The sequence below is a fragment of the Gouania willdenowi genome, chromosome 6, assembly GCF_900634775.1.
Source record: "Gouania willdenowi chromosome 6, fGouWil2.1, whole genome shotgun sequence".
NCBI classification, from domain to species: domain Eukaryota; kingdom Metazoa; phylum Chordata; class Actinopteri; order Blenniiformes; family Gobiesocidae; genus Gouania; species Gouania willdenowi.
In genome coordinates, this window is record NC_041049.1 from 65,260,182 (window position 1) to 65,281,095 (window position 20,914).

At 38.6% G+C, this 20,914-nt stretch overlaps 2 protein-coding genes across 2 annotated transcripts; one reads left to right on the forward strand and one right to left on the reverse strand.

The window, feature by feature from the left end:
• Positions 1 to 6,633: 6,633 nt before the first annotated feature.
• On the reverse strand, positions 6,634 to 9,091 carry kbtbd13b (kelch repeat and BTB domain containing 13b). Its single transcript, XM_028449778.1, has one exon. The coding sequence runs from the start codon at positions 9,008 to 9,010 to the stop codon at positions 7,571 to 7,573; it is 1,440 nt and encodes a 479-aa protein (XP_028305579.1). The 5' UTR covers positions 9,011 to 9,091; the 3' UTR covers positions 6,634 to 7,570.
• A 5,723-nt stretch (positions 9,092 to 14,814) lies between these two features.
• On the forward strand, positions 14,815 to 20,727 carry LOC114465196 (serine/threonine-protein kinase pim-3-like). Its single transcript, XM_028450035.1, has 6 exons — positions 14,815 to 15,195; positions 16,011 to 16,120; positions 17,010 to 17,060; positions 18,284 to 18,647; positions 18,806 to 18,982; positions 20,222 to 20,727. The coding sequence occupies exons 1-6, from the start codon at positions 15,129 to 15,131 to the stop codon at positions 20,416 to 20,418; spliced, it is 966 nt and encodes a 321-aa protein (XP_028305836.1). The 5' UTR covers positions 14,815 to 15,128; the 3' UTR covers positions 20,419 to 20,727.
• Positions 20,728 to 20,914: the final 187 nt, after the last annotated feature.

Genomic DNA, 20,914 nt, shown 5'->3' on the forward strand with positions numbered 1-20,914 from the left:
AGTGTCCTTGGGCAAGACACTGAACCCTAAGTTGCTCCCAGTGGTCGACTAGTGCCTTGCATGGCAGTCCTGTCCCACTGGTGTGTGAATGTGAGAGTGATTGGGTGAATGAGCTGATATGTAAAGCGCTTTGAGACTGCTTCAGTGTGGTGATAAAGCGCTATATAAAATCAAGTCCATTTACCATTTAGATGTTAACATTGTGCAAAATGTAATTGTTTTTCCAACATTAGTGTAGATATGTAGATTAATACACAGTTGTTTTTGACAGAATTCACAGCAAAACTGTGAATTTTAGCTCAGAACAATTTTCTTCATCTGAAAACTCCCTTTTCGTTTTATTTTATTCTGAAAAACTTCATCCCACTTCTCAAGTATTGCTGAAATGGTTTTCTCAACTCATCCTCCTTTGTCTTTTTGAGGTATTGTCTGTTTTTTGTATCTTAGGAGCAGTAATTCAAAATCAAATGATCCCAGAATGATACAAATATGAGATGCTCAGTTTGATCTCAAGAGATGACATTAAACAACAAATGAGCAATAAATGTATGCTATGGAATCAAACAGTGAGTGTGTGTGATCTGAAAGGAAGGTTATTTAATTATATACCAAAAAAAAAGACATGAATGTTTTTGTCTTTGTTTTTGATGGCTTGATTCCCCGACTATTAGTAAAAGTGTGCACCTGAAACACAACAGTAGCCATAAGATACGATACAATACTGAAAAATGTAAGTCAGTGATGATAATACACCGTCAACCAGCCGTCCTTCAGTGACCCCACACACCCTCTGACCTTCGACCTTTGAGGAGAAAAGAAAGGAGATCCCGAATGAGTGCACAATAACAACATGGCCTTATTTGGTCAACAGACAACAGTGAAACTTCCATCTGTTTCCCAAAGGACCTTTTGACTCTGTGAGGGTCTGATGACTATACACAGACCTCCTTTCACAACACTTCAGAAGCTTTGTGTTCACGTCGCTGTGATATAAATCGCCATTTATACCAGTTTGTCTAAAACCCAGTCACCTTTTAAAATGCTTGAAACATCATGTTTTCATTTCATTTTGATGATAACTTTGAAAATATATCCTCACGTGTTTTGCAGTTCCCTTTCAGGCATGTCTTTACTGAGCTCTTTGTACTTTAAGGTATTGATTACTTGAGAAGTTTTATATTGATTGTCGTGTGTGTGCGTGCGTGCTTGTGTGTGTGTGCGTGAGTACTCCAGTCTGTTCCAGAACCAACACGTAGAGATAAACAGACTCACATTTTTTCACTCCAATGGTCCAATCAATGGGGAGAACATGCAAAAGGTCCCAGCTCCTATTGTACCACTGTTTTGAAGGAACATTGACAAGAGTCTGAAATGTTCTGATTTCATAGCAAACAATATAACAAAGAGAAAGCATTTGTCACCAGATGTGAAAGTAACAGATTACATGTATTCACATTACTGTAACTGAGTTGCTTTTATGGGTACTTGTACTTTTTTGAGTATACAGTATTTGTAAATCTGTTATTTTACTTGTACTTAAGTACGTTTTAAAAGAAGTAAAGTAATTAGTTACATTTCTACACCCGTTACTGAGTAAATTTTTGTTATAAAATGATCAACGGATGTAAAAATGAAATGGCCAGACAACAATCAAATGCATTTCACCATTGCCGACCAATCAGATTAAACTTAATGCACGGCGCCAAAACAACATTGAATGGAGGTTATTTTTTCAGTTTTAAAGTTCATACATTTTGCTATATTTAGAGCCTGAGAATTATTTTATTTTTAATCTAATTCGTTGGTTGTCTATATTGCCTGTAGGAGTGTAAGTGTGTGTGTGTGTGTGTGTGTGTGTGTGTGTGTGTGTGTGTGTGTGTGTGTGTGTGTGTGTGTGTGTGTGTGTGTGTGTGTGTGTGTGTGTGTGTGTGTGTGTGCGTGTGTGTGTGTGTGTGTGTGTTGTTACCCTGCGATGGACTGGCACCCTGTCCATGGTGTACCCCCGCCAAATGCCCAGTGTGAGCCGGAGATAGGCACCGGCAGACCCCCGTGACCCTGAAAAACAGGAACAATCGTGTCAGAAAATGGATGGATGGATGGATAGATGAATTCATTGGTGTTATTTTATTTTTGAAAAATTATAATTATTATTTTATACAGATGTCTTTGTGGAAGATAATGAATTAAGATTTGATCTTTTCCTTTTTAAGTTTATACATGAGATGTTTACTGTATGCAAGTGAACTGTGGCAAGATTTATTAACAAAAATAATCATGAGGGTGAAAGTAACTAGTAACTTTTACTATGAGTACTATTTAATTGAGCAACTTTTTCTTGTTTTTGAGTATTTTATGTATGACTAACTTCTACTTGTACTTGAGTACAATTTCAATCAAGTAACAGTACTTCTACTTCAGTAGGATATATCAGTACATAGAGATAAACACAAATTTTTTCACTCCAATGGTCAGAACAAAGACTCCAATCAATGGGGAGAACATGCAAACTCCACAAGGAAAGGTCGCAGGCCCTACAGTACCATTGTTTTGAAGAAACGTTGACAAGAGTCTGAAATGTAACAACAAAGAGAAAACATTTAAAAGTTACTCGGTCATCACTCTGATGAATGTGTCCAGTGTTTGTAAGATATATCTTCATTTGTTTTTTTCCTACAGTGTGAGATGATGATGTACGAGGAGATGCAAACAGCTTCTCGCTGTGGAGTTAAAAACCATATGAGATGAGTTAAAGGGTCAAAAGTCAGACATTTTTAGCGTTGCTGAGAAATGTGATGTGCCACGCCTCCCTGCCTGCGACACAGAGGGCCGACTGGTTAAATGAGTCAGACTGGAAAAACTCAGCTGCTTTAAAATGTATTCAAACATTTAGTATTCATGGGTGTCACACTTCATTGGGTTCACATGCTGACTGGGGATGGTGGGTGGGGCCAGTATCAGCCATGACTAAAGGAAACAAAGGAGAGGACACCTGTCACCAGCGCTGTCGAATGGGGGGGAAAGGTGATGACAATTCTAAGGGCCCACACACAGCCCCCAGTAGCCTCTATGAATAAATGATTGTGCATAGACTTAACTAATATATATTCATACTAATGAATCCGAACTAAAACAAAGCCACAAAGTCACACGATATTTTAATTTCAATAACCCCCTTGGCCCCTTCTTAAAAAATGGTCCACACATCACGGTTCTCTCTTCCTCATGGGAATTAAGTGAGCACGCGCAAACTCCATCAGGAAGTGAGGGAGGTAGGCTAGGTGATGCCCCCCAAAAACCACAAAACTGGACACCAGAAAAGACTAGAAAAGGAAGCCATAAGTCAGAGCAGCAGAGCAGAGGCGCAGGACATCCAACAATTTTTTTCTAAGAGTGGTGAATAAAACTATGGAGGGCGGCTGAAACAATTAGCCTACTTGTTCAATGAACAATGTTCATTCATTTTAACAAAGCTCTCAAGTTTCACGCATTGGGTGTGAGACGCATTTCAACCTGTTCATACGGATAATAGTGATGTGTCGGTCGCTAACGAAACGGCTCTGAGCGGCTCTGTGACGTGAACAACGGGAACCGGCTCTTGATCAATATGTGTGTGTTATCTCTCTCTGCGCTGAGCAAAAGGAGGAGGGGCTAAGTTACTTTCACCTCTGGTAAAGACTATGCTTTATGCTACAGTATATGCCAGACATGGTTAACTTCAATCACAGTAGGGGCCACAAAAATGTGATCGTCTCGATCCTAGAGCCATTATATAAACATTTACATCAGCATTTAGAATAATGACCAATCACAGCATTAATACAGGAAAGAACAAAGATTTGTGTTTTGGTTGTTTCTGTTTTTGTTGATTGGAATTTTGAGTTTTGTTCATGTTTTCCTGAGTAATCTTGAATGCTTTCGTTTTGTGTTTTTGAAATTATATAGTGTTTTGTGTATTTTGTCATTTATTTTTTCTTTTTCTGCAATTTTGTATGTATGGCCAATCTAGTCAATAATTTGTATATTGTGCAATCAATTAATAGGTAGTGATTTAGGCATGTACTCGATGTAATTGAGTTGCTCTTATGGGTACTTTGATATTTGTATATTTATAAATCATTAATTTTACTTGTACTAAAGTATGTTTTGAAAGAAGTAAAGTTTTATGATGATTACCGGACATTATGAAACTACAAAAAATGAAATGACCAGACAACAATCAAATGCATCACATCATAGCCAACCAATCAGATTAAACGTAATACCGCACCAAAACAGTATTGAAAACTGGTTATTTTCTCACTTTTAGTGTTAATAAATTTACTCTGAACATTTTTTTTTTTAAATTGAATTCATTATTTTATTTTGAATAGAAGTATACAATTTGACAAACATTTTATTTTATCCAGGAAAATAAATTAAGTTTCAATTGTGGTAGATTTGGTCTCTTCCTTTTTAAGTTTACACGAGATGTTTGAGCTATTTTTTACTTGTACTTAAGCATTTTATGTATGACTCATTTGTACTAGAGTGCAATTTCAATTTTCAATCATGTAACAGTACTTCTACTTGAGTAGAATATATCTTTACACCTCTTGTTTTAGGGTAATAACTATTGTGTCATGAAAAGAAGATCCTGGCTTACAGAAGCTGTGGGGGATTCTCTAGCTGACTCAGCTCAATGAGTGTCATGTTTTTGAATGAGGAACACGGTGGTGGGGATGCAAGTAATCTCTACTCAGAGATCCCACATTCATCTTTCTGTGAGGTAGCATCATTTCTACCATATGTATCATAACTGAGTAAAATATGAATGTGAGCATGGGCTGTGTTGATGTGAGGAAAGTGTGGTGCAGCCTGCAGTCAGCACACCCTCCTGCTGTCTGCTCAAATGCTGATAACCTGATTAATGTCAGCACATAGACACTCATCCATCACTGGCATCTCTCCCTGGCTCTAAGCTACAGAGGGTGGGGTGGGGTGGGGTGAGGTGAGGTTGGGGGTTATAGAGGGCGTCTGTCTGGGCGCTGTGTCCTGGCCTGACCCTGAGGTCTTTTTTTTTAAATTTATTTTGTTTATTCAGTTTATTTCCGACATGGTTACATTCACTTTTTTTTTTTACATTTTTTTTTTTTTTTTGTACATGCCGAAAAAGGAGATGAGAGAAGCAGTTTGCTTATCTGGGTCCCGTCCCCTGTTTTACCATCGCAAATTTACATGGGTTTACATGTCTCTCTGGTCCAACATTCTTGAGTTGTTCTGAACAGTCCTTTTTTGTGTATTCTCATCTGTAGTCAGTGTTGTCTTGTTTTTATTCCTCCTCCTCTCTATCGTTGTTTGTGTTGGCCTTGTTCCCTGCCAGACGTTGTTAGCATTCCTCCAGTTCAAGAATAGTTCCTCTTTCGAAGGTGTTTGGAAGGTTTTTCCCTTTTCATCCATGATGTCACCACTCGGGAATGTCTCTTTTGGACACACAAGTTTGCAGCTTGTTTTGTCTCTACATCAAGGTTAATCCAGCTGTTGTTAGTTCTATTGGCAGTGTTGTATTTTCCACTGTTAGATTTAACTTGTATAAACACATTATTATATCTTCATTCATAAGCAAGGTAGTAATTTCATTGTATTATATCTTAGTTCATAAGCAAGGTAGTAATTTCATTGTACAGGAAAACGTGTTTCTAACTGCACATATGACAATAAACACTTTGAATTTAAATTTAATGTAATCCTTAATCACCCCACCACCTAGCAATTGAAATGAATAAATGACAAACCTTTTTTACTCTTGGTTTCCACATTTAATTCAGTCTCCGTAAAATAATCACAGTCTGAGTTTTGTTTCCAGTGTTTATATAGATCTGGGTCCATATCCATGATTACCATTTTCCCGCTTCATTCTGCGTGTTGCTGGCATCCTGCCCAGCTGAGGGCAGTGCCTGGCTCTGCTTGCCATTATAGCTTCTCATCATCATCATCATCACCAGCAGCAGCAGCAGGATCAGCATCATCCACTCACAGAGCAAACAGGAAACAAAGGCTGCTGCAGGAAACACAAGCTCTGTGTAAGTGTGAACACAGACCGCATGCAGTGAGAGTCAACACATTTATTTTTCGCAATCTAATGACTGCAGGCAGCATAAACACCACAAATATCCCCTTTGTTACAGTTTCAGGAGGTCCTGGATTTAACATGGGGCGGACATTTAAATCCTTTCTGTCTCCTGGTACTCTGGCTTCTTCCCAAAATCCCAAAAACATGAGCGTTAGGTTGGATGGATTCTGTGTTTACAGGCATATTTTTATTTGTCTGTGAACAGTCGAACTTAAAAACTGATTTGAATTAATATCCCAAATCTAACATATCGGTAACAATGCAATATGGGTGACTGGAACGACGTAACAGAGTTCTTTGCTCTTTGAGTGCTTTTTAGTTTTGTGTATTTTTGTTATTTTGTGTTATCAGTCATTTTGTGTATTATTTGAGGCATTTTGTGCATTTAGTTTGGAGGCTCCACAAAATGAGACTAAAGGTGGCATGTGTCTGCTTTATGTCTGATCTCCTTTTTTTCTTTTTTCTTTTTTTTTGAGCAAATGCTGAGAAGTAAAGAGACTTCAGAGAGAATGAAACTAGTCAGGTTTTATTTTGAGTAAGAGGGACAGGTTTTTATTGTATATGATTGTAAATCCTTGAAAACATGTATTCAGATTGCTGGTATATCTTAAAAAAAGAAGGAGTACTTAAAGGGATTACATTTTAAAAGCAAGGGGAAAATACATTGGTACAGCAAACACAAATGGTGCACCAGCGCTGCCTGCTTGGCTGTGTATCATCATGGCCACCGGAGCTTTTGCTGCATGGAAAACACCGGCGTAATTTTTCATTTAAATATGAAAAAGGAAACTATCGCAGTACAATGTAAATTATATCTGCCTGATGGGTAAAATGTTGTCACTCGTCACCTAGGGATTTGACGTCCAACCTGAAGAAACATCTACAGATAAGTTTGCTGAAACACACAGAAATACAGTAAGATAAAGTTAAGCTTTGTTAGATTGCTAACCTGTCGGTTTTTCTACTTGTGCTAAAACAGTACTACGTAACTAGTATCATGGAAAACATGGACTGATTTTAGATTATTTTTCAAAAAAGAGCCTATCTCATCCACTGATCACTTTAAATAAGGCACTTAGCAATAGCGCCATAACAGTTTCCATGACGCTTTTGCAACACATTTGAATATCGAAATGTCTGAAATTTCTCCTCATGAAAGCGTCCAAACCTTTTAGCAATATTTAAGTGTCATTTTGAAATTCAGGTCTTTCCATTACCAGTTTATATTGCGCTATATAGATTTTGTGCATTTCCAAGGGTAATGGAAACACAGCTAATGAGAGGGGTAATATCCTTTACAAGCTATGTCTTGTATCCAACGAACAGTATTTAGGATCACAAAGCAACAACACTGGTGGTAAAACTGTTCAGGGATCCCCAAGGATCAATACCTCCATAATACAATCAAACGAATGAATACATTGAAATTATTAGCCAAAGGTTCATGAGGAGGATGTTTAGTCATATCTTGGGAGTATCTGGTAGTCGGAGCAGGAAGGTCCAAACAGAGCCACTCCGAGGAAATCCCTTCATCTGCCTCTTGGGTTTCCAGTTCCTGTCACACACTGTGTACTCTAGAGTCATGCTTCGGTTGAGCGTCAAAACAGAGTCACCCCTCACTACAGCTGTGAACAATGATCCTTTGCTGTTTGCAAAGTGTCCCGGCAGCGATGTCCACTGGCCAGTGGTCAGATTGTAACAGTCCATCAGACATCTGAGAAAGTCGTCCGAAGGGCCGTTTCTCATCACGTACAGGTTGTCCTTGTGGCCAACCAGGCAGTGGCCATAGCTCTGGTTTCTGATGAGGGTGGTTACAAGCTGCCACTTGTCTTTACATGGCAGGTACTCGTAGATGTCTGTGGTCTCCATTGGTTTCCACAAACACACAAATATTCTTCCCATTGTTTTGGTGCAAGCAACGCCAGCTGCTGGGCGCGGTAAGTGAGCAGCAAACCTCCACTTCCCATTCTCCACATTGAACGTTTCAACGGATGACATCACGGTTCGCTCGTACTCTCCTCCAATAGCATACAGACAACCATCTACACCCACAAGGCTAAAGTTGTAGCGCAGCTGTGCAGGACTAGGAATCCTACTCCAGCTGTTGTTTTCCACATTGTAACAGAAGGACGAGTCCACGACTTGCTTATGAACTCCACGTACGCCTCCTATGATGTACAATTTGTTGTTTAAAACAGCCACTCCAGCCATTGATGTGCTAGCTGCTAATGGAAGATCTGTTAATACTTTCCAATTGTTGCCAGGTTCATCGAGATAACAGACAGTCCTGGAGGCAGCGTGAACTGTTTCATCCACACCACAAGTCACGTGGGCTCCAACTGCTACAAAAATGCTCGGAGTCAAAGATTCAATGTATGTAACCAGTTCATAGGGTAAAGTGTTCTTGACCTCTGTCTCCAAGTCACCGTACATGTCTCGGATGAACAGCGCAGCAGAGCGATAAAGATGCATGAGGCCGAAGGTCGCAGCAGTGTGAAACATCAGCAAACAGTTATCTACATCAATGAGGTCTGTTAGATACTTGGTGAGTGGGGTCACCTGCAGGAATGCAGCACATTCGATGGCTTCTACTATGTCATCCTCGTCCAGGGTTGGCAGCTCACCCCGTAAAACTGCCAGGGCGATGTGAAAGCCTCGTGGACGCAGCGACTTGAGTTGGATTTCTTCCTGCTGGCATTCCTTCATTCCAGAGCGAAACAGAGCTCGGAAGTAGTCACAGCTCTGAACAAGTATCTTTTTCTCCTCTGAGAAATGCGTGTCTCCGACCACGATTGTTAACTTAGCTGAGACTAGAGTCGAGGCAAAACTTGGCGGATCACTTTCAGCACTCCCAGCGTAGCTGCTGCTGCCTTCCTCAGATTCACCTCCCTGCAGTGGCATTTCTATTTGCTCGAGAAAATGTTCTCTATGAGAATAACACGAGAGGCAGCAGCAGGCCCATCAGTGCAGGAGTGATAGCCGAGCAACGTGGCTCACTCTTCACAGAGGATCACTTCTTTCACAACTTTATAAATAGAAGGAGCTAAAAATATTAAAGAACAAATGAAGTGTCACATTCACCTTGTGGAAAACTCCAAGTGCAAAAGCTAAAAGGTCCATTCCTCCAAACAACACCAACACTTTCTAGAAACACAACAGTGATCTGCGTCATGACTAAAATAAAACCAAATATTCCTTTAGCTTAAACTTTGTCCAAAGATGGATTTGTTGAGATAAAAAAAACACCTGATATGTGCATATAAATAGTAAATCATCAGCAGTGGCAGCTGGAACTTTGATCTTTAAGAAGATATACACACCAGGGCAGTATTTCAGAAAGGAGGTTAAAAAACTCTGAGTCTGTCCAGAAACTCTGAGTTAACATACCCCACAATGGGGAACTAGTATCCGGTTTCATTACAGCTTGTATGAAGTGGATCAATGAACTCTGAATATGCAAACCTTGAGTTACTCATGTGCACGAGCACAATAAAAAGCTATCATCAATGGAGCAAAGACACCACAAGCTACCATTGCAACCAACCGGAAGAGAGCCCTCCTCCTCTGTAGGCTACTTATTGTTCTCTCTTTAGGATAAACTCTGACAATGATGAAACATTTTATTGTATAATATAACCATGTGTACATGATGAGTGTATCAAATATTCTTTTTAAGAGAAGTAACATTTGAGGTCTGTTCAGCCAACAGCCAACAAAAACGTGAAGCAGCACACAATATTTGTAACTACGTGAGCGCATGTCCGCAGTGTGATGTTACAAATGTGTGGCCCGAGAAGAGTGTCGAGGTAAATGAAAGTGTTCCTTGAGAAGCGGTAGTGCTCCCAAAGATATAGTCTTGGACGGAAACACCTCTCGCAGCGTAGAGCATCTCTAATTATTTGAGCCTCAATATCGATCGGATTTGCAAAGGAACAGACAATTTATGACTGACTGATGTTCAGGTGGGCGGAGCCAGGTAGAAACCCAGGGTTTCTTACACATAACCTGCCAGCGAGCAGGTTCAGTTCAGTGAGGATGTTACCTTGGTAACATACTCAGAGCATAACTTATCTCGCTTTCTTGAACCAGAAACTCAGAGTTTCCCTTATTTGAGCCCAAACATACTCAGAGTTTGAATATAATCCGCTTATAGAAATGTCCCCCTGATCTCTGTAGCTAGAGTTAACCCTACCAGTGTTCAGTTACCCACAAAGTGCTTCATTTGGACAGGGGTGAACATGCAACTGAACTCCAATGTGGCTCTAAGAAGCAGACCCTACTTCTGAAGGAGGATGCAATGAAACTTGACTCAATTCACGCCCAGTGATGTAATGCTGATAAACAGACAAAGGCGTTGCAGTGTGATTTCCGGTGAAGTACAACAAACCTGAGAGCATTATTTCTATTTAAGGCCCATCCTAATGCATCACCAAGACATTTTAGACCAGCTTTGTGGAAACAGTGGGGACCAGAAAGATATGGACCTTAACCCCATCCAGCTCCTTTGGCATAAATTGGAACAACCCCTCTCATCCAACATCAGTGCTCTACAAAATGAATGGACAGGTTGTCACAGAGACACTCAAACATCTACTAGAAAGCCTTTAGAGAAGAGTGGAAGCTGCAGAGCTGCAGAAGGACACACTCCACATCAAAGGAGATGGGTTTAAATGTAATGTCATTGCAATTTGTCTGAATACTTTTGTCCATATATTGTATATATGTTATATACTATATTGCAGGGATAAGCAACTGTTACCATAGCAGTGCCACAAAAATGTGATTGCCTGATCCAAGGGCCACATTATCAACATTCATGCCAGTATTAAGAATAACGACAAATTTGAGCGTTAACACAGGAAAGAACAAAGGTTTTTTTTGTCATTGTTTTTTGTCTTTTTGTGTATTTTTTTCTGAGTTTTTAGTCATTTTGTGTGTTTTTGGAGTCATTTTGTGTCTTTACTATCTGTCATTTTGGGAATTTCTGCTGGCATTATGTGTATTTTACGAGTCATGTGTTTTTGTTATTTCTTGTGTGTTGTATTAGCATTTTGTTAATTGTCAATATCTGCCCTTTTTAATTTTTTCAGTATTTTTGTCGTTTGGGTATTTTGTCATTTTGTGTAATTGTTTTGTGAGTTAAGGTGGTTGTTTTGTATGTCTGATGTCCTTGTGTGTGTATTTTTGGAATCTTTTTTGTATTTCTGTTGTGACTTCGTGCTTTTCTGTTGACATTGTGTGCATTTTGCTGTTTTGTGTGTTTTTGGAGTTATCTTGTTTATTATTTTGGGCTTCCAAATTCTTGAATTACAATTATTTCCCATTTGAATCAATGAAGTACATCATTAGTGTTTAGACCATGTAGTCATATTTACGATACAACAATTACATGATGGGTCAGACATTGTGAGAGGTCAAATATCTCAGTGGCTCACTAAATCAATCCCTTTGACAATTAAATGTGAACGCCAATCATCAGAGATGTCATTTTCAGGAATGGATTAAAGGCTGTTTGCATCTTTATGTCTCTTTTCTGATGATTTAGTCTCTTTTTATTCACCTCTGTGGAAGGAGGAGGAGCTGACCCAGATCCAGGCTCATCGGGGCACATGTAATATAGTCACACCAGCCCTGGTGGCTCCAGCAGTGCCAGAGTCCACAGAGGGGGATTTAGACTGGGATGTTGAGTGACTATTTTAGTCCTGTCAGATAAGCTGTGGGTTCTCATACTACCACCAAACATGTGTTACGTTTACATCTCGGATGTACAACATCAGCCAAAACTATACGGCCACCAAATATGTTGCATGCATCCTCTTTTGCTGCCTCGCCATGCAAAGGTATGTGCTCCACATGCAGGACACTTGAAGCAGGACGGTATTTAGCATCAAGATGTGAGCCATAGATTCTGTAGAGCTGGCGTGAATCAGATGTTGAAAATTATTCACACCAAAATAAATCATTTTGAGGCACTGATGTTTTCAGAATAAGATTTATAAATATGTGTTGCTTGAAGCCGGCAGATCGACAACGTTTCGATCTTTTAAAGCAGATCACAAACATGTAAAAAAAAATTTAATCTGAGGCTTTTATTTTCTTGATAATAAAGGAGGGGTTTTATGTGTCAGTGTGAGAGTTGTATTGACTGAAAAATGTATTAATTGATATAAAATTCATAAAGATAATGATACAATTTAACACAGCAAATGGGGCTTTTTGTTGACCTTGGAAGTTGAAAGTAATGAAATAAAACATGTACAGTAGGTGGCTATATGCACATATTTAAGTTAGTTGCAACACACCAATGAGCAAGAAAGAATCATTTTGTTTAAGTGGTTAATGTGTCTGTTGTCATTTTGTGTATTTTTGGAATTTTTTGTGTACTTTTTGCATTTTGCTGTCAATTTGTATGTTTTATGAGTTATTTTGTGTATTATGTTGGGCTTTATATTCTATGGCCGCACAAAATTAGACCGAGGGCCACATGTGGCCCCCGGGCCACCAGTTGCCTATGTCTTTCCTAGTGTTTGTATTTTCTAATAGTAATAATGCATCAATTTTATATAGCACTTTTTTGGACACTCAAAGATGCTTTACAGAATTAAGGCATTATTCTTTCACTCCACACTCAGTGGTGGTAAACTACTATTGTAGCCACAGCTGCCCTGGGGCAGACTGACGGAAGCGAGGCTGCCAAAGTGCGCCATCAATCCCTCTGACCACCACCAACACGCACTCACACACTACATTCATACTAGGCAATGTGGGTGAAGTGCCTTGCTCAAGGACACAATGACAGATACCACTGGGGTGACTGCCACCCCACTGTGGCACCTGGAATTCTCAGTGGTCTCCCATCCACCTACTAACCAGGCCCAGACCAAGATCTAACGGGATCGGGCAATGACAGGCTATGACCACAATCAGCAAATAATCCATGAATAATCAGAAATGTAGGGAGTGTGACATCTGGATAGAATTTTAAACCAAAGCCCTTGGTTTTTGGTTATACCTGGTTTATGCATTTGTAAAGGGCCACACTAGTCACTAGCCTGCACCACTCATAAAGCTGAGAAAGAATGAATCCTATCTGTTTTACCCATGAAAATATATTTAGGACATGATATGAAAATTAAAGATTAGATTAGAGATTGTAGTGGCATTTATTAGATTAAGAACCTCTCCATCTATTTCAGCAAAATAGTGGCCCTCAAACGGCATCTTGTATCATATCAGACCCCCACAAAGCCAAAGGTGGCTATAGTTCAAACATGGTCTTCTAACAAAAAATGTATAAACACTAAATATACATACGGTACTAATACATATGTTGTTTACTTTTTTCATTTGGAGACATTACACAAAGTCTAGACAAAAAAGGTTTTGACTCTTTACCTACTTTAACTTATTTGTTTTTTTGGACATGTGGAATGTTTGTCTAATCAATGGCACCGCTTCTTGTCATCAATTTTAGTATTTCCCCTTTAAAATGAGTTAGCATTCCTCCAGAGGGTCTATTTAAGAGAAACTAAGGACCGGGAACACTCAGCAGAAAGCTGAAAGGACTTGTGATGTGTCCCCTCAAAGCACAACCATTTGATCATGAATTAACGGGTGAGTATTCTCATTTTCCTGTTTATTTATTATCTTAATTTATATTTCACAGATCTGCTGCTATTGAATTAAACACTGTGTTCATGTATCAGGGACGATGCACAAGGAAACAAGATAAACAATTTCAGTATTTTTTATTTCCAAATGGATTTTGGTCATGCATCACTGTACCATCAATTTAAGCTTTTGACCTTAATTGTCAATAATGTAAAAATGATATTAATTAGATAAAAAGAACAATATTCTAATTGTTTACTTTTTCATTTCTTTCCTCACCGTGTTTATGAATTATTTTCAGTATAGGGATTGACACCAACTGCCTACTTTGTCTTCCTAAGTCCAAGATGTTTTTATTGATGGTTTTAAAAACCTGTCATCATGAAACTCAGACCATCTTATCAAAAAAAGATTTCCAAATCAACCATTTTTTTTTTAAAAAGCTATTTAAGGCCATTAAATAATGTGGGTTTAAAAAAATAAAATAAAAAATGTTTGGAGTTACTTTGTTTCCAGGTGACTCACATTTATTCTGCTAGCCTATACAACCCAAAGTAACAAATACATATAATTGAAGTTTCGTTTTTTTCTAAATTGATAGAAATGAGTAAATAAAAAAAATGTTTTTCTGTTTTTATAGGAAACGTTTTTTTGGTTTTAATGAGTTGAGATATTTTTTTTAATAGCAAATGTTTTTCGGCTTTTCTGAGTTGATGAGATAATTTTACACAAGGGGAAAAACCGAAAAATATTCCCTATAAAAAAGGGCCATTTTTTTTTTATTATTTGTTTATTTTTATCTCATCAATTCAGAAAAAAAAAATACTTTTTTTCTTCTGTGTGTGCAATGAGCTTACTTAACGGAATAAAAAAATTATATATATATATATATATATATATATATATATATAATCTTTAATGAGTCGTGTAGACCTGCCGGCCAATGCATTATGTATCCTTCCGCAGTTCACGCCACATGGAATATAGTTCGTCTGTTCCCTTTTATCGTTAAAAAAAAAAAAAAGAAAGTTTATTTTTCGTCCCTTCATTTAATATCAAAACGATCCGCACACAAAGCATGAAAGTTAAACGTATTTTGTTAGTTTGAAGATGAATCTTTGACATTGTTTTTTACAATGTTTATGTTTTGGTTCGGGCGGAGGGATCCGTCTGATGGTTGTCTATAGTGACGCAGCAGCACGGGGCGGTAGAGTGGCGCGTTTCTGGGAATGTGGGTGATGTGAAACCGGTTCTTGTCGAAAATGGGTTTTATTTTTGTAAATCTGGTGGATGTTAACCGCGTTTTAGACGTAGTTCCCCTGTAAAGGGGTGCGTACGTTCCTCAGATAGTTTATTTCTCGTGCGGCTACATCCCAGGTGTTTCTAGCAGAGGTCATAATAAAGCAGCATGCTTCTCTCCAAACTGGGCTCCCACATTTCTTCCAGCATGGACCTGCCGGCGAAACTGCAGCATGGTGAGACAAATGTGACTGTTACCTCCGTGTTTACGTTTTATCAAACCGACATTGTGGGAAAATGTGTAATTTAAAACTGATAACTTCTAACCAGCTTTTTAAATCCTGATGAGCGTGAGATTTAGTCAGTCAATTGGTTAATTTTGTCTCTTTCTTGGCGTCATTTTACTTTATTTACCCATTTGACCCCTAGATCTCTCAATTTAACTGGATTTTTATTACCAGTTTACTCAAATTTAAATTATTTCAATGGATTCTGTTGGAGATTTCTTTCCAGTAAAAGCTGATTCATGTGGAATTGTTTGGGGGTTCTTTTTCTTAAGAATTTTATATTTTGATAAGCGCTACGAGATGACTATTGTTGTAATTGGCGCTATATAAACACTGTGGAATTAAATTGAATTACATGTATATTTTTTTAAAATATCAGTGACCGGTGTTATCGATTAAATATAAACATATATGTATGTGATTATGTGTTGTAAACGTGTCGTAGCTAAGGAGCCGCTTTTAACGGTCCACCATTTTTAAACTGTAGACACCATGTAGCACATGGATCACACAAGGACACCGCTGTAGTGTTAGTTCTATTATTATTACTCATAGGGTTGGTTTTTGCTGTAAAATAATTTGAAATGTATTTAATTTGTTTTTTCTTTATTAATGTGTGTTTATGTGGACACTTTATTCACGTGTGTGGCGAGCACATGGCCACGTTGTGGATACAATGGGGGTCGCGTGGTGCAGGTTTTTGGCGCTAACACTGTGATGACCTGGGTTAACCCCGCCCTTCTTTCTTTCTGTCCTCTCCGCAGGCAAAACGGAGAAACAGCCGTTTGAGAAAGTCTACCGGCTGGGTTCGGTGCTCGGCAGCGGGGGGTTCGGTACCGTGTACTCGGCGATGCGGCTCACCGACGGATTGCCGGTAAGAGGCGCGAGGGAAGCCGCTTTGTTTTGGTTGCTCGCGACACATGGCCCCGACTCGAACGGATGCGTCAAGTCTCTGCTACCAAGCTAGACCTTCACAATAAAAGCATTTATTGATTTAGTATTTTTTTAATTTACATTATACAATGCACATTAAGATGAAATTATATCATTTAATTAAATAAATAAATACACATTTTGAGGCACTTGAGGAAATTTAAAGATAACATTTTACAACTAATAATAATAATTTATTAGATTTTATTTAATGCTTTTTAATAGACGCTCAAAGCGCTTTTATTTATTTTTTTGGTGGTAAGCCACTATTGTAGCCACAGCTACCACTGAGCCATGGTACCCCCAACTAATAGCCATTCAACTTATTTTATAAATACATTTTTTGTAGTTTTTGGTTTAGAAAAAGTCATAATTAAAATTCTGCAGAATGTTGTCTCTTATTTTGAAAGCTCAGTCTCTGCCTCTGACCTGTAATGAAGTAGCTTGGCTCTGTGCCGCCTTCAAGCATGTGTCTTTGTTTTCACAAAGAAAGCTGTCTGTCTGCCAGCATGTGATGCATCATGATCAGTGTGTGAGGATAATACGATGATTGTGAATCGCCCATTTATTTTTATTTTTAAAAGCCACAATACACTTAAATATAAATGGGAATATGTGTATGAAAAAATATTTTGTCCTTTTCTAAATCCTATAATATGTAAATGCACTTTATACCACTGAAGCATATCACACTAAAACGATTATCTCTTAAAAAGTGAAAGAATTTAAAACCAGACGTGCAACCCGTTTTGCATCACTGTTTGATTTTTATTGCTTTTTACGTTGATGTGAAATTGTGTATTTATTAATTCTATGTGTTTGTGTTTTAGGTGGCAGTGAAACACGTGAGCAAGGAAAGGGTGAACGAGTGGAGCTCTTTGGTATGACAGCGTTTTATTTGTCCTTTTATAAAGACATAATGTGTGAAAAGCTCTGTTTGTATTTTGGAGGGTCTTAGGGAGTGTCCAGGGGTATACTGCGCTTTAAGAAGTCTGAATTAGGAGTGTTATGTCCTCAACAGTGAAAATACATTCAATACATTTGGTAGGTCTGGACTATAAGAACAAAAACTCAAATGACGATGTACAATATAAATCGCAAAATTTTTAACTCAGTAAAATTGTACCAGAAAGAAAATTCTGGGTTAAATTTGCAGATGCAAAGATGTTGAACATACATTTATAAACAAACAGCAGCACAATATGAGCCAGTTTTGGCTTTTTCGTCTGTAAGAGACGTAGCAAAAGCAGCGACTCCTTAAAATTGAATCCAAAATAAGTTTTAATTTCAGTGAGTTAATTTTGTCTTTTTTTTTTTAATAATATATCAAGATTTTCTTTTATTCAGATTTTCCAGGAAATTTACTTTGATCTCCTCAGAGGTGTCTGCTGATCTCTTTGATGTGTCCTGATGACACATCAAAGAAATCTGTAACACAAAATAAGTTATAATTTAATTATCTACCATCTAAAATCTGATTTACTTTCCATGATTCAAACTCATAAATACATATGAGACGTAGTTAGTACTTAGTAAAGTTAGAATACTGCTGATAAAGTTTTAGTATTATATTATCATTTTTAAATGTTTATTTTCACTGAAACATAACAATTTTTTTGAATTGTTGCAGATATGCTGTATGGGTTGTGGCATGTTGTATATAATGATATATTATTAAAAAGGCAAGGCGGATTTTCTATAAAATGTAATGAAAATGAATTAAACAATTGTGTAAATTAGGAGAAGTAAAGTGTTTCATGTTGAAACCTCAACATTTCCAACCTTTTTAAGTTACTGCTCGTCTTCCTTATTATTTTACCCTCAAATTAAAGTGAAAATGTAGTATTTAAGAAGTAATTTTCTCACTAGTAGCCTCTTCACACCATATGTCTATGAAGTAATTTTCTATCCCGCCAAAATAGAAATCTCGATATATTGCCCAGCTTTATGATTCATGTGAATACAGCGTTGTAGGAGTGGGTGTTTTCACTTTCAAGGTTAACTTTAATTTGCCTTTTTTAGCCAGTGTTTAAATATGCACCTTGATATTAATATTTATTCAGGATAAAATCGCGCTAATGGTTTTAAAATGATCTTTTCCCAGGGTGGAATCAAAGTCCCTTTGGAGATAGTGCTGTTGAAAATGGTGGGCGGTACCTTCGGTGGCGTGGTGCGACTCCTGGACTGGTGGGAGCTGTCTGACGGGTGGCTCATGGTGATGGAGCGGCCCGAGTCGGGTCAGGACCTGTTCGACTACATCACGGAGCGTGGCGCCCTGGACGAGGCGGAGGCCCGCGCCTTCTTCCTGCAGGTGCTGGAGGCGGTGCGACACTGCTTCGCCTGCGGTGTCGTCCACCGAGACATCAAGGACGAGAACCTGCTGGTGGATCTGTGCAGCGGGCAGATCAAACTCATAGACTTTGGTTCAGGGGCGTTTCTAAAGGACTCGGCTTACACTGAGTTTGATGGTAAGTTGGCTTATAATTGTAATTGATAAATAATTACAATTAATTACCAATTCTAATTGACCTCAACCCTGGTTCTAGCCGTCTTTTCTCACCCAATCACACGTGCAGCGTCTTCATACCACCTGTTATGAACACAGTCCCTCTGTGCTGTTCTTCAGGTACCCGGGTGTACAGTCCTCCTGAGTGGATCCAGTTACGCCGTTACTGTGGGCGAGCAGCCACTGTGTGGTCGCTGGGCGTGCTGCTCTATGACATGGTCTGTGGAGACATTCCTTTTGAACAGGATGAGGAGATCCTGAGAGGAGAGGTGTACTTCAGACGGAAAATATCCACAGGTAAGGACGTTGGCCCAGCATTCCGCTGCTAATAGTTCACTTCCTGTATTAGGATTAAAACTTCATGTGTCAATATTTGATCAAAGTTTGTCCAGAGAGAAAACGGCGCATAAGTAAAACTGCTTTAGTGTAACGAGTTTTTGATTATGGTGATGTAGAGAATAACAATATCGCCTATATTTACATATAGGTTTGAGCTCCGTCTGTGCGTCAAAGGGGACAGTTTTTCTCAAAATGTTTAAGATAGATTAACCAAATTCGGCGTGTGGCTTCAGGGTATCAGTACCTTGATGGAGTTCGAAAATGAGACGCGCACAATTATTTTTTCCGAAGTTAATGCCCTTGTTCCGTTTTTTTTGGTGACTTTCTTCTTGTTATTTTATAGCTTATTTTGTATTCAAATACTAATTTTAGGAGATTCAGAACGGCATTAAAAACAGTTCGATGAATTACTGAGTGCATCCTAACCCAGACCTCCTAAACAAGCTACATTACACAACTCACTCACACGTGCTGTCCCTTATAAAGAGCCAAAAGTGGCACACATTGTGTTGCTGTTTTTTAAGAAATGTGCCTGTGTGGCATTTTGCATCAGTAAATTTTAACCCAGAATTGTTTTTCTGGTCCGACTTTATTTGAATAAAAAAATATCGAGATTCATATCGTATATCGCCATTTTCAGAAAAAATATTGAGATGAGTTTTGGTTCATATTGCCCAGCCCTACGAGACAGCACGTGTGAGTGAGCTCAGGTTAGTGCTGCACGATTATGGCGATTATTTTGGTATTGTAATCCATGATTATAATGACAATTATTTATCATATTAGGAGAAATCTGTGTTTTATTCCACTACTTTTAAACAAACTTTGTACAGTTAACAGTGCAAAATAAGCTTTAAAATGGAATTATAATATGAAAAGAAAATAGGCTAACTGAATGAATTCACTATCACAGAGTGTAGAGCCCATATTTGAAATGTAAATATTGCCAATGATCAGGTTAATGTAATTGCGGAAACCCAAATCGTGATTAATTGTGCAGCCCTAGCTCAGGTGTGGCTTGTTTCTGGACAGGCTTTGATGGTCTGCATTCGTATTGTACCTTATGTTGCTGTTGGAGGAAGTAGTTCCTAAAACTAATTATTTTAGCACAAACTTATCACATTAACATATAGTTTGTTTTTTTTAAATGCCCCGCCCTGATAAAATGACTAACTTTATGATCTAATGTTGTTGCAGAATGCCAGCAGCTGATTGGCTGGTGTCTGAGCAAGGAGCCGTCGGAGCGCCCCACCCTGGAGCAGATCCTCCTCCACCCCTGGGTGTCACACGGTGATGCCCACACAGGCACCATTGCACTTTACTCCCATTCTACCTCTCCGTCCTCGGACTCTTCGTCACCGTGGTCTTCCTCCTCCTCCTGCAACAGCCTCTGATTGGCCGAGGCCCGTCACATGGACTCGAATCAAAAGCTGCCGCTACCCGAGCGGAACGAGCAGCTGTGCGTCACTTTACCTGTGCCTTGAGTTTGAAAAGCTGAGCTTTTGATGCGTTGCCACGGCGATCAGCAGCACATTCTTTGTACTGGTTCAGACTTTCAAAGACTGGATGTGTGAACTGGAGATGCTTGAAGTCGGTTCTCTTCAGTTTTTTTTCCCCTTTTTCAATCCAAGCTAGTTTTATTAAATGCGTTGTTGGATTTAAAGCTTAGAATTGTGGTTGGATGTGAAATGCACAGTTAATGCAAACGCTAAAACGTTTTGTTTGTACAGAAATGTAAAACACATTCCAGGTCTTATGATTAAGTTATCTGTTTTGTTTTTTAAATGGCTTGATTTATTTTCTGACCTTAAAGCCAAACATGTAAATAAATGTTTTTTCTTTTCATTTTTTTTTTTCAAACTGCTACATTCTACTAGGTCAATTCTATTT

Coding starts and splice junctions, on each gene's coding strand:
- kbtbd13b (XM_028449778.1), bottom strand. CDS start 9,010: ATGCCACTGCAGGGAGGTGAATCTGAGGAAGGCAGCAGCAGCTACGCT.
- LOC114465196 (XM_028450035.1), top strand. CDS start 15,129: ATGCTTCTCTCCAAACTGGGCTCCCACATTTCTTCCAGCATGGACCTG. Junction 15,196..16,010: donor GCCGGCGAAACTGCAGCATG/GTGAGACAAATG, acceptor TCCTCTCCGCAG/GCAAAACGGAGAAACAGCCG. Junction 16,121..17,009: donor GGCTCACCGACGGATTGCCG/GTAAGAGGCGCG, acceptor TTTGTGTTTTAG/GTGGCAGTGAAACACGTGAG.